The sequence below is a fragment of the Fringilla coelebs genome (genome assembly GCF_963513975.1).
Source record: "Fringilla coelebs genome assembly, contig: SCAFFOLD_30, whole genome shotgun sequence".
Taxonomy (NCBI): Eukaryota; Metazoa; Chordata; class Aves; order Passeriformes; family Fringillidae; genus Fringilla; species Fringilla coelebs.
Window position 1 is genome coordinate 4,389,569 of NW_028167448.1, and position 12,875 is coordinate 4,402,443.

The 12,875-nt window shown below is 49.1% G+C and overlaps 2 protein-coding genes across 2 annotated transcripts in view; one reads left to right on the forward strand and one right to left on the reverse strand.

Annotated features, from left to right (window-relative positions):
* Positions 1–12,875, reverse strand: part of LOC311165841 (serine/threonine-protein kinase pim-1-like) — a gene marked incomplete at both ends in the record, with an annotated part of 246,248 nt that overhangs the window by 199,652 nt on the left and 33,721 nt on the right. The window lies entirely within an intron of this gene.
* LOC311165829 (olfactory receptor 2AP1-like) lies at positions 1,493–2,437 on the forward strand (the record flags this gene model as incomplete). The annotated part of the gene is made up of 1 exon (XM_084227331.1): positions 1,493–2,437. The coding sequence occupies one exon, from the start codon at positions 1,493–1,495 to the stop codon at positions 2,435–2,437; it is 945 nt and encodes a 314-aa protein (XP_084083457.1).

Sequence of the window (12,875 nt, forward strand, 5' to 3'; positions counted from 1 at the left end):
GCAGTCAGAGCCTCCACCCAGGGTGGTGATCACTGCATCTATGCACAAGAATCGGCCTGGGCACAGCAGGATCTGCTCATCCCTAGGGCTGCCTGAGTCCCCACCTGCAGAGCTCCCAAACATTGCAGTCCCACACTTAATTTTGAAAGTGACTCATTTTTACTCATTTTGGAGTTGGTTCATTTTGAGGGCTCTTGACTGAACTCAGTCACTTGGTTTCAAGTTGATGGCCTGTCTCAGACCAGTCTCTCCTCTGCTCTGTGTGGACAATGAGATGGGAGAGTCCTTGGGCCACCCAGGGGACCGGTGACTTCAGTGCTCTGGTTGCACATCAACAGAGCTTTGTTTCACTGCTTCAGACCCTCCCTCTCCTCAAGCATTTTAAATAATTCTATTTTCAAAGTCATCTTCTCTGCTCTTCTCCATGTCTAAAGGCAAACCAAAAAAACCTGAAAGGGAATATACCAGTCTTTATTGCCTATCTTTTTCTCATGTATCTTTTCTTAGCTGTGTGTTTTGGTTTCAAAACAGAAAAACTTAATTACTTCATTAATCAGGGATTTGAGAGTAAGGGATTTTGAGACTTGAAAAGTAAGTTTCACCTACTCCCCTGCAGACACCCAGGAGAATTTGTTTTCTCAAGGCTCCCTCTGTAGCCAGTGGAGACGAGAACATTTGGAGGCTGGGTGCTCCCAACTGGCACACAAAACAGAAGTTACAAATCTCTTCTTGGCACTTTTCTCTAGATCTGCACTTGGGTTATTTGATAGCAATAGCAATGAAGGACTGCATGGGAACAGGTGCATTTTGGTGCAGACAGGTGACAGCTCAGATTGTGACACTCTGTGTAGATCCATAATAAATTCCAGTCTTCATTTAGAGTACTAAAAAACAAGTTTTACCCTGTCCCTATTCTGCTCTCACCATTCCTTTCCTGAAGAGCCAGAGAGGGAAAAACTGTGGAAGAAAGCAGAGGGTTGCAAAAGAGATACTTGGGATTGCTTCTTTTGGAATCAACAGATCCTCAGGGACTCCTGATCCAAAGGCAAGTATTGAAAAGTAGAAACAAGGAAGTTCAATGCACAGATTGGATGTAACTTCACAGTATAGTGTTTGTGCTGTAGATGAGAGGTGTTTGGCACATGGGTGTGACAGATTTTGCAGTAGGTCTGAGTGAGCTGGGAATTTCCCAGGAATGGGGGGAAATTGCCAATAGCTCTTTAGAATCCTCTGTTCTGGTGAAAGAATTCTTTGGGAGTGTTTGGAAAATGTAGAAAGAACACAATAAAATCCCTGGGGTCTCTAACTGAAATGGGAAACAGAGCAATCAGGGTGTGAGAATTGTTTGAAGCACCATCTCTGTGTTCTATAGCAAGACTGCAGGAAAAAAAAGAAGCAGAGAAGGAAGGATAGAAATGTTTGTCCAGACTGTGAAATTATCCCACTTGTTTTTGCCAAGTTCCTGTCTCAGCAGGGTGAGCTGGAATTCAGCATGGGACCAGAAAATGAAACAGCAGTTACTGAGTTCATCCTTGAGGGTTTCCCAGAGCTTGATCCAAGACTGCAGGTATTTTTCTCTCGAGTCCTTCTGCTCATGTACCTGACAACAGTGATGGGGAATGCAACCATCATTTTCCTCGTCTGTGTGGATCACCACCTGCAAACCCCCATGTACTTTTTCATCAGCAACCTGGCCTTCCTGGAAATCTGGTTTACATCCTCCACAAGCATCAAACTGTTTGTGATGCTGAGTTCTGGTCAGAACACTCTCTCACTAAGCAGCTGCTTTGCCCAAAACTATTTCTATTTTGCCCTGGGCTGCACAGAGTTCATCCTGCTCGTTGTCATGTCCTTTGGCCGCTATGTTGCCATCTGCAAACCTTTGCTCTACGCTGCCATCATGAAGCCTCAGCTCTGTGTCCACCTGGCTGTTGCTGCTTGGGTCCTCAGCTTTGCCCTGCTGAGCTACCGCCTGCTCTTCCTTTCCAAGCTGTCTTTCTGTGGCTCCAAGATCCCCCATTTCTTTTGTGACAACTCCCCCTTGTTCAAACTGTCCTGCTCTGACACCAGCCTGCTCTGGAAAATAGACTCTGTCTTCATATCCTGTGTCGTGCTGGGTTCCTTATGTTTGACTCTGGCATTTTACATCTGCATCCTCTTCTGTGTTCTGCAACTTCCAGCAGCCTCTGGGAGGAAGAAAGCTTTGACTACGTGTTCTTCCCATCTCATCACCTTATCCATTGCCTATGGGAGCTGCCTTGCTCTCTACACGCGTCCTGCAGGAGCTGTTTCCTTGAGCACCAACAGAACTGTGGCTCTGCTGAACACAGTCCTGTACCCACTCTTAAATCCATTCATCTACAGCCTTCGGAACAAATCTGTGATCCTGGCCCTGAGCAAATCCATTGCCAGGGCAAGAACAAAGCTTTTCCCCTAACCATGGTGCATTTCTGGAAAGCCATCCCAAGAATCTGGTGTCACCTGTTACACAATACCAGTGCTTGTGAACGCAGCCCCCAAACAGGGCTGCCTCAGGAGACCGATGCTCCTGCAGGCTTGTGTCCCGCAGGTTAAGAGATAAGAGACTCATCTGCACACCCAGACACGGCACCAACAATGGCAGGAGGAGAAACTCAGTTCATTCTGTGCCCGGGCTGCTCCCAGGGCCATTTACTGGAGAGCCACCAGCTCATTAAGAGCCCATCTCCATAACAGAGAAGAGCTCAGAGGAACAAGTGACAATCCCAATTACAGCTCCTGGGCAATGGACGCCTTGTCCAGCTCCTTCCCTGGGACAGCCATCAGCACCAGTGTCCAGGTTTGAAACCCCAAAGTCACTGAGAGCAGGTGGGGAAGACTGGGGGAAACTGGAAGGGACTGGGAAAGAGCTCAGGTGTATTGGAGGGATTGGGCTGTCCTGGGAGGGACTGGAGGGGCACTGGGGTTGTACTGGGATCTACTTGGGATGAACTGGGCTGTACTGGGAATTAACTGGGCTGTACTGGGAGGGACAGGAGAGGTTGAATGGGCTGTTCCTGCCTCCGACGCCTCCTATTTGCCGAGGTTCCCGTCCATCAGCGACCACAGCCAATAAGAACCGGGACCCGGGGCATCGGAGGCGATGCCTAAAGTCGACGTCATCTTTCCGTTTTGCCTACAACTCCCGTCATGCCACACGGCCCGATTGAGCCATATTGGAGCCGGGACTACAAGGCCCGTCATGCCCGCGCGCCACAGAACCCCCCCCGGGATCCGCCCCCCATCTGTCCCATCAATGTCCCCCAGCGCCCCTTCAGCGCCCTTTCGGGATCCCCCAAAATCGTCCCCGGACCCTCTGAGTGCTCCCAACCCCACAGATGCCCGGCACAGACACTTCTGGGAATTCATCTCCTCTCATCTCCCGCGGCCCCAGAAGCCCTCAGAACACAGACACACGCCTAAAACTCCTGCCGTGCCCCGAGCCCTTAAAACTCCGGTTAGAGCTCCGCGATCTCCCCGCAAGGGCTCCCAAACCGCTTACGTTCCCCCGAGTGTAATAAAAGGGCAGGAGACAATTCTCCTTTTGATGTCTTTATTAAAAGTGATCAGCTCAGGATAGGGGCATTCGGCAGGTCTGCAGCTCCTGTCGCTGTTTCCCAGGTGACTCAGAGGAGGAGGAATCGTGCAGCAGCTCTGTCCACTGAGGGGCAGAGCTGGGGGTCCCGTCCTCACAAGAGCGCTAGGGTATTACCCATCTTTCCTGCCGACCAGTCCCGGGGTCCTCACTCGAGCTGTGGTCTTCTGCAGCTAGGGTGAGGGGCGACCGAGGCTTCCAGCATCTCTGCAGGCTTGGGACTCTGATATCCTGACCCCGCTCTACTCTTAGTTGAGTTGGCTCGTTGTTTTGGGGGTTTATTAGACGAGTTTGGGGTTTTTCACCCCCGTTGCACCTTGGGTCTAGGATTTATTTGCATATCTCTGGATATCCCCCTCCCATCCCTTTAGAGAAACAGCCCCAGACAAGGTGATACTGGTACAATACAGCGTTAACTACTACATTAGCATTCCAATCTACCAGCATTTAGGGGACAGTAGGCTACGCCCTGCAGCTGTCTCTGCTGGGAAGGGACTGGGGTCAGTCTCTTCCTCCCCCTTGTCATCCCCGGAGTGCCGCGCCCCCCCCCTTGGTACCCGTGCCCCATGGGGGGGGGCAGCCCGCCGCTCCCGGGACGCTCCCGGGACGGGCCGGTCCCCGCTGACACCACCCGCGGGCGCTCCCCCGGCCCCGCCGGGACCCGCGCTGGGGAGGGGCCGCCTCCACTCGTCTCTTGCCCCGGCGGGACCGCGCCGAAGGTGGGGGGGTCGGGCCCGCAGTCACTGAGAACAGGCAGCAAAAAAGTACATTGTTACAGAACATTCTAACAACTTGAAATTACAAACTTTCAATTGGGCTCTCACTTGGCAATTCTGGGTTCTAGTTGTAAGTTTACCAGCTTAAGAAAATGGATAACTTATTTCTTGTTTATAACACCGAGGACCTCAAGTCGCGGCTAAGACGCAAAAGTGTTCCCCAAGAGCCTTCCCGGACCCCTCCAACGTCGCGTTCCAACCACTTTCGGGACTACAGCTCCTGTCATGCTCCGCGGCTCACGTCCAGCGCTATTCCAGCCGGGACTTCATCTCCCGTCATTCCCCGCGCCCCGCCGGGGGCCGGTGCAGCTGCGCCTGGAACTCCCGTGATGCTCCGCGGCCCCGTTCAACCGTATGATACCCGCGCCTACAACTCCCATCACCCCCCGCGCCCCAGAGAGCCCCGTCAGAGCCCCCCAAGGGCCCGCCCGGACCCCGAAGAGCCCGAAATTCCCCTCCCTGAGCTCCAAGGGCCCCCCTGCACCCCCAAGTGCTGCCCCGGACCCCGAACTGTCCCTCAGAATCCCTGAGTGCCCCTCCAAGTGCCCACCCGGCTCCCCCAAGTGTCCTCCAGAACCTCAAGTTCTCTCTGAATTCCCTCCCCAGACCCAAAACTGCTCCAAATGTGCCCCAGAAATGTCTGCAGGGACCCCAGAGTGGCCCCTTTTACCCTGTGTGAGAAAAATATTATAAAAAAAGATTATAAAAGGACTGCAAATATTACTAATTCCCATAAAGACGAGGGAATTAATAGCCAAAAGATTTTAATTAATTAATAAAAGGTAATTCTGGTTCTTAGAATCAAAGACCATAACTTTTTGCTTGCTTAAAATGTATAGGTTTTTTAAAAACAGCATAAAAATGACTTAATAAATCTCTAGAATAAGATTTTTATAAATAAGAAAAATATATATTTTTTTTTAGTTAATTAAATTTTATTTTTAAGGAAAAATGAATAATTTTTAAAAATTTCTTTGGACTTCAGTCCCAGGTGGGTGATGTCAGACACGGTGAGGCTGGGGGTGAGGAGCAGCTTGTCCAAACAGGCTCAGCTTGCAAGGGGCTCATTCTTCTCCCTGCCCAGTCCTCCTAAGGAGACATTCAGCATCAAGATCACCTGGGGAATACTTCTGTCACCTCTTCTCTGAAATGAAAAATAAAAAACACTCATGTGATTAAAAAAACAAAAATCATGAGGTGCACTTTGGAGTCTTCCTCCTGAAGAGAACTCCAAGCTGACTCCAATCCCTGCACAAGCCCTGGAGACTCACAGACAATGGAAGGGAGACAAAGAGCTCCTGAGGGCTTTCTGTATTTTAATCAGCCCCACGGTGGGTTTTGTGAAATACAAAGCCGTGTTTCGTGTCAGGTACATACAGGCAACGTGTGTATTTGTGATTGTGATATGTGTGGATAACGACCATGGGACAGTTATAAATACGAATTCTAATAATAACTGAGAAAAATAAAGCATGGAAGAAGGCCTCTAAACCTCTCCTTTGTTTGCAACTACCTTTATAAATCTTAAGCTGATTTAGGAGCATTTGAATTAAAGCTTTAAGGATGTTGCTTTTTGACAGGAACTTTCTGCTTGTAGCTGAGCCTTAAAGAGTTTTGCAATAATAACCTTTTAAAGTAAAATTTTATAATATTGCCTGTAGTAAGGATCTTTGAAACTATAGCTTTAGAATATATTAAAAGGAAACATGCAGCTTGAGAAAGGAAGATGAACATCACCTCAAGAACTATTAGGTTTGACCAAGGGAAGTTGGACATCACTGTTATGAGATTTATAGTCCTTGCCATCAAAAGGTGGACCCACATCTGGAAGCTGGACCTCACCAGATGAAATACTCTTTCCTTCTTTCGGAAGCTGGACCCCAGAACCTGGGATACTCCTTTCGGGATGTACATCCTGAGAAAAACTAAATCACAACAGTGTATAGAATTGTGACGTAAAAACTGGGAATAGAAACTGCTGATGAGTAAAAATTGGAATACAAACTGCTGAGAAAGCTTCTGAGTACCCCTATAAATACCTGTAAGCCCCAACCATCGGTGTGCAGTTGGAGGGAAAACTTCCCCCACTGTAGCCAGTGCTGTATTACTCATACATTACCATATTAATTAATACATTGACTGCGGCTTGAATTTGGCCTAGTCAAGCTTCTTATTTATAACATATGTAGTGGACATTTCAGCACGAAGATCTGAGGTGATCTCTAGGGGACAAAATGACTTTTGAGGAAAAGTTTGAGTCATTTCTAGAGGACACATAGAGATCATTTTGTGACAAAACCTGAGGTAAATGTCAGGGCAAAGAAAGAACATTTGGGGGGTAAAATCTCAGGTTCTCTGCCTTCCCACTACCTCATCCCATGCCCCAGCAGGGGAGCTTTGCCCTCCCTGTCCCCAGCCAGCCCAGCCCGGGCACCTCAGGGCTGCCCCCACCCTCCTGCTGAGGCCCGGCCTCGAGGGCTTCTGCTGCAGGCCTGGGAGACGCTCTGGGGAAGCGCCCGAGCAGCCGGGGGCCAGGGACAAGGCGGCTGCCTGGGGGCTGCTTGTGGCCTCTGGCACCCAATTCCTCAGGGCTTCCGACTGCCCCGGCTCCTCAGGAGCCTCCTGTGGTTCTGCCAATTGACAGAGGCAGTTTAAAGGACACACCACTGGAAATAATGTTCTTATTTTACTGTCAATAAGAAGGAACCACAGTGTAAGATGATACATTCAATAAAAAATGTGCACTTGGTTTTAGTGACATGCAAAAACAAGCAAGGTAGTGCACCTAAATCAGTACTATGAGAGAGAAAGGAGAGTGATTTAGAAAGAATCATCACCAATTGCCTAAATTGTTTATCATCTTGCAGATCTGCACTTGCTGGGAAGCCACATTTTGCACCAAGGACTGGAGAACCATTCTCAGTAACTGGGAAAATCCTAGGTCATCCATTCACCCAGAGATGAGATCTCCAAATTTGCCCCGAAAGTGGATCCAGCTTTTATAGGCCAAAAAGAGCAAGTCAATGTGACTCAATTGTATTTTTAGCCCAGAAACCCCTGCAGCTGATGGCATACTTCACAACCAGCAGGGACACAGCTAGGCCAAAGCCCAGACCTCTGCTGGGAGGGTTTCCCCTCAAAACCCTACAAACAAACCTCTATTCAAGTCAGTTGGGAAAGTTTTTTAAAATGATACATTTCTGGCACCTAACTACACAGGGTTATGTGAAAGTTTCTGAAGCAGCTGCCTTGGAGTCAAAGAACCAGCATTAAGAGTTCTTGTCATCTATTTGTAGCTAAATCACACTTCAGTGGACTTGAAGGAGCTTGGAAGGAGTGAGAGACTGGACCTCTGAGTTTTTTAGATGATGCCATTTCTTTTTCTTATCTTCTACATAGACAGGAAGGGTGAGTTTGGCTCACATCTCCACCATGAGGTTCAGAAGGTCACAAGACTCCTAGTTACAAGACCTTTTAAGGATTTATTGGCCAATAAAACACTGCCAACAAGGATATTTATGTTCGTCTGGGCTTGAAAAGACAGGTGTCTGCTAAGGAAGGCAGGAGCCTCCCCTGAAATGGAAAATGTGAACCCCCTCCCTCCAAATTGTTATCAGTTTGAAATTAAGGGGCTCTCAGGTAAAAATTTGGGAGCAGGAATAACGGTTTTTTGGTAGGGAAGGAAAAAAAAATCCAAGAAAACAATGCAGGAATACAAAACAACACTGACAGAGTCAGAATATGGCCTGACTCCCTGTGTGTCAGGGTGTTGGTAGCAGTCCCATTAAATGGTGGCTGCAGTCCTCCTGGAGAGACAGGTATGGTTCTGTTGAAGCACTGATCCTGTAGAAGGATGGAGTTTTCCTCTTAAGATCCAGTGGTGGTGTGGATTGGTCTGGTCTTCCTCTGGGAATCCAGTGGGAAAGGGCAGCTCCTGTGGGAATCCAGTGGGAAAGGTGCTGTGGTGGTCCAACTGTCAGATTATATCCAGGAAGGAATGCTTGGCTCCTCCCCCTGGGCGGAGCTTCTCCCAATGGGATGATGTAATTTTATCAGTCATGCAGTGACACTCAATGGCCCATGAACAGAAGATATTCCCCGAGGCAGGACTGGTTTGTGGGACAGATAAAGAAAACTGCCCTGCTTCTGACAGATGGCAAATAGAATACACACATTATCTTTCAATGCAGGACATTATCCACCCCTTATTCTATTTCCATCTGCATCACAATGGAACCTTACACACACTTCTCACTTAAGGCTGGCTTTCCCTGTGTTACACAACAGCTTTCTCCATCTTTCTGCATTACCCACCAAGTGTAACTGGGTCCTTGAGCAAAACCAATCCCACATATAGGTTTGTCTTTCCCTGAGGTGGGATTTATCCAGTCTTTCCAAAAATCCCTTTCATATGTACCACAGGGACTTTATCTCCATCCACTGTGTGTAGGGGTTCAGACTGGGCAGGACCAGCTCAATTGGTGGACCCTTGGGTGTCTATCATCCAGGTTGCTTTTGCTAAGTTAATTTCCCAATTTGTAAAAGTTCCCCTGCCAACTGTCTTCAGGGTAGTCATAAGTAGTCTGTTAAACATAAGTAGTCTGTCAAACTTTCCCGGCAGCCAGTGCATGATAGGAGATATGGTATATCCATTCAATACCATGTTCCCTGGCCCAGGTCTTGGTAAGGCTATTCTTGAAATGGGTCCCATTGTCTGATTTAGTTCTCTCAGTGGTTCCATGTCTCCCCAGGATTGGCTTTTCCAGGCCCAGGATGGTGTTTTGGGCAGTAGTGGGAAGCACAGGGTAGGTCTCCAACCATGCCATGGTGGCCTCCATCATGGTCAGCACATAGTGCTTGCCTTGGCGTGTCTGGGGCAGTGGGATGTAGTCAATCTGCCAGGCATCCCCATACTTGTACTTGGACCATTGCCCACCATACCACAGGGGCTTCACTCGCCTGGACTGCTTGATCTCAGCACACGTCTCACAGTCATGGATAACCTGCAAAACCCTGTCCATTCTTAAATCCACCCCTTGGTCTCGTGCCCACTCATAGGTGGCATCTCTGCCCTGATGACCTGAGGCATCATGGGCCCATCGAGCTGGGAACAGCTCCCTGTTATGTGTGCCAATCTAAGTCTATCTTTGACATCTCTAATTTTGCTGCCTGATCTACCTGCTCAATGTTTAGGTGTTCCTCATTGGCTCTGCTCCTGGGGACATGGTCATCTACATGATGGATTTTCACAGACAGATTTTCTACCCAAGAGGAAATGTTTTTCCATTCATCAGCAGCCCAGACTCTTTCCTCTACGCTGCTGGTTGGCCTTTTTCTACCTTTCCAGCCAATGCCACAGTGCATTGGGAACCATCCATGAATCAGTATAAAGGTAGAGCTTTGGCCACTTCTCTCTTTCAGCAGTTTCCAGGGCCAGCTGAACGGCCTTGAGTTCAGCAAGTTGACTTGATCCACCTTTTCCTTCGGTAGCTTGAGCAGCCTGTCGTGTGGGGCTCCATACGGCTGCTTTCCACTTCTAGTTCATCCCTACAATGCAACAGGAACCATCAGTGAAAAGAGCGTAGCGTGCATCCTCTGCTGGTAATTGGTTTTATGGTGGAGCTTCTTCAGCCCTTGTCGCTTCTTCCTGATCTTCTTTGTCAGTGAGACTACAGTTCTCACCTTCCGGCCAGTTTGTAATTATTTCCAGAATCCCAGGGCCATTCAGGTTTCCAGTACAGGCACACTGTGTGATAAGAGCAATGCATTTCCTCTATGTGGTGTTGGTGGCGTGGTGGGTAGAGGGAACCTTTCCTTTAAACATCCACCCTTGCACCCGAAGTCAGGCTGCCAGGAGGAGTTGTGCTTCTGTGCCAATCACCTCCGGGGCTCCTTGAACTCCTTCACAGGCAGCCAAGATTTCCTTCTCTGTGGGAGTGGAGTTGGCTTTGAACCCTATGTAACTTCGGCTCCAGAATCCCAGCGCTCGGCCTCGAGTCTCCCCAGCACATTCTGCTAAAGGCTCCAGGACAGACCATGGTTCCTGGCTGCAGAGTAGAGCACATTCTTCCCCTCTGGTCCCCTTCTCATTGGGCCAAGGGCTAGTGCATGAGTGATCTCCTGCTTGATCTGAGCAAAGGCTTGTTGCTGCTCAGGGCCCCAGTGGAAATTGTTCTTCTTGCGGGTGACCAGGTAAAGAGGGCTCACAATCTGACTGTACTCAGGAATGTGCATTCTCCAAAAACCTGTGGTGCCTAAGGAAAGTTGTGTTTCCTTCTTGCTGGTCAGTAGAGACACCTGTGATCTTACTGATGAGCTCAGTGGGAATCTGAGACCATCCATCTTGCCACTTTACCCCAGGAAGTGGATCTCTTGGGCAGGTCTGGTGACTTTGCTCTTCTGGATGCCAAAGCCAGCTTCCAGCAGACTCTGGATGATTTTCTCTCCTTTCTCAAATACTTCCATTGTAGCGTTCCCCCACACAATGATATCATTGATGTACTGCAGATGTTCTGGAGCTTCACCCTTTTCCAGTGCAGCCTGGATCAGTCCATGGCAGATGGTGGGGCAATGTTTCCACCCCTGGGGCAGTCGGTTCCAGGTGCACTGCATGGCCCTCCAGGTGAAAGCAAACTGAGGCCTGCATTCTGCTGCCAGAGAAATGGAGAAAAATGCATTGGCAATGTCAATAGTGGCAAAGCACTTTGCTGCCTTGGACTCCAGCTCGTACTGGAGTTCCAGCAGGTCTGGCACAGCAGATGCTGGTAATCGGCACTTGTTGCTCTTCCACCTTCAGGAGTCCTACTGCAGATGGTTTTCTGATAGTCCAGGCAAGATGGTCAATGGCTTCAGGTTCTCAGCCTCTGCAGCAGCTATGCCAAAAGCCTACCTGAGTCCCTTTGGGTCTTTGTAAGGCTGTTCCAGAGGAAGTCTATGCCCAGAATACACGGGGCCTCTGGGCCAGTCACAATAGGATGTTTCTGCTGCTCCTTCCCAGTCAGGCTCACCTGGGCTCCCAACATGGTAAATTGCTGCCATCCCCCCATCACCCCAGCAATGGAAACAGGTTCTGCCCCCACATGTCCCAATGGCATTAGGGTACACTGCACACCAGCATCAACTAAGGCATCGTATTTTTGTAGCTCTGATGTGCCAGGCCATCAGATCCACACTGCCCAGAAGATCCAGTTTTCCCGTGCCTCTTCCTGGCTAGAGTCAGTGCCCTCCTAGCCCTGGTTATTATTTCTTTCCTGGGCATACACAGTAGAGGTTCCTTCAAGGGGATCTGACAGATCATACCCAGCAGCTCGGTCATGGGAGGTTGAGGCTGCCTTCACTTTAGGGGAACTCCCTTGGTTAGTGTTTCCCTCCTTGAGTTGATGCACCCGTGCTGCCAGGACAGAAGGGGGTTTCCATGCCACCTTCCCATGTCTTCCCCATGGTCATGAAAGAAGAACCACAGGTCAGCCCTTGGGGTGTAACCTCTCTCTCTAGCTGGGGGACGCTGGGCTCTGACTTTGGGGCCTGTGACTGGCACAGGTGCTGCACTGATCTTCCTCACCTCCTCCTTCATCTCCCTCATCTCCTCTTTGATCAGGTCCTTGATCACAGCAGAGACTTGAGCCTGCATTGGGCCATTGATCATACTCTCAAAAATTTCTAAGCTTGTTGGTGACAGAACCCACTGTCTCTCAGTTGTTATCAGCATTAATCATTGCAATGAAGGTGGTGTATTGGGATGGCCCCAGATTTGCCAGACTCCACAGCATTTGCCCAGTGCACCTGACCTTCTGAGGTCATTATCATACTGTCCATCCCTCCCAAAGTGTACCTCCAATACTGCCACTTCTCTCAGCTGTTGGATCCATTCCTTAAGGGTCTTCCAGCACATTCTATGGTGGTGCTCCTGCATTCTCTCCCTGTGGACAAACCTCTCTCTGACACTCATGAAAAGCTGCTCTCAGAGGGAAAGGGACACTGGATCTGATACATAAATTTGAATCACACCTGAGTCCAGGGTCAAGGGTCCCAAATTCCTTGCCTAACCACATCCAGTTACACCCAATCTGGGGTAGGTGTCAGTGTGGTTATCCAGGTTCATCTTCCTTTATCTCTGAATGCTAAATAGAACAGGTCTATCAGGAACACCAAGCACTGAATGATATCATTAGCATTTTGAGTGGATCTGAACCCTTTGAAAACTGGTGGTGCAAACCCAACGAGCTGGGTGAAGCGTTGGGAGAAAATTTTCCCCACTGTCATTTCCTCACAGTAAGTACCATTATTAAAGAATCCCCAAAACCACACAGTTAGTGTGTGATAGCTCTGAATTCATGTGCCTGCCTTCCAGTAAAAGTTAAAGATCCATGAATTCCTCACCTTCTTAAGCCATAAGGCAAACTGGATAATAGCCACAGCAGCCCTAGTTATGGTTAGCCTGTGTTCCCAGGGTGCTCCTGATGGGGCAGAAGGAAGAGCTCCAGGCC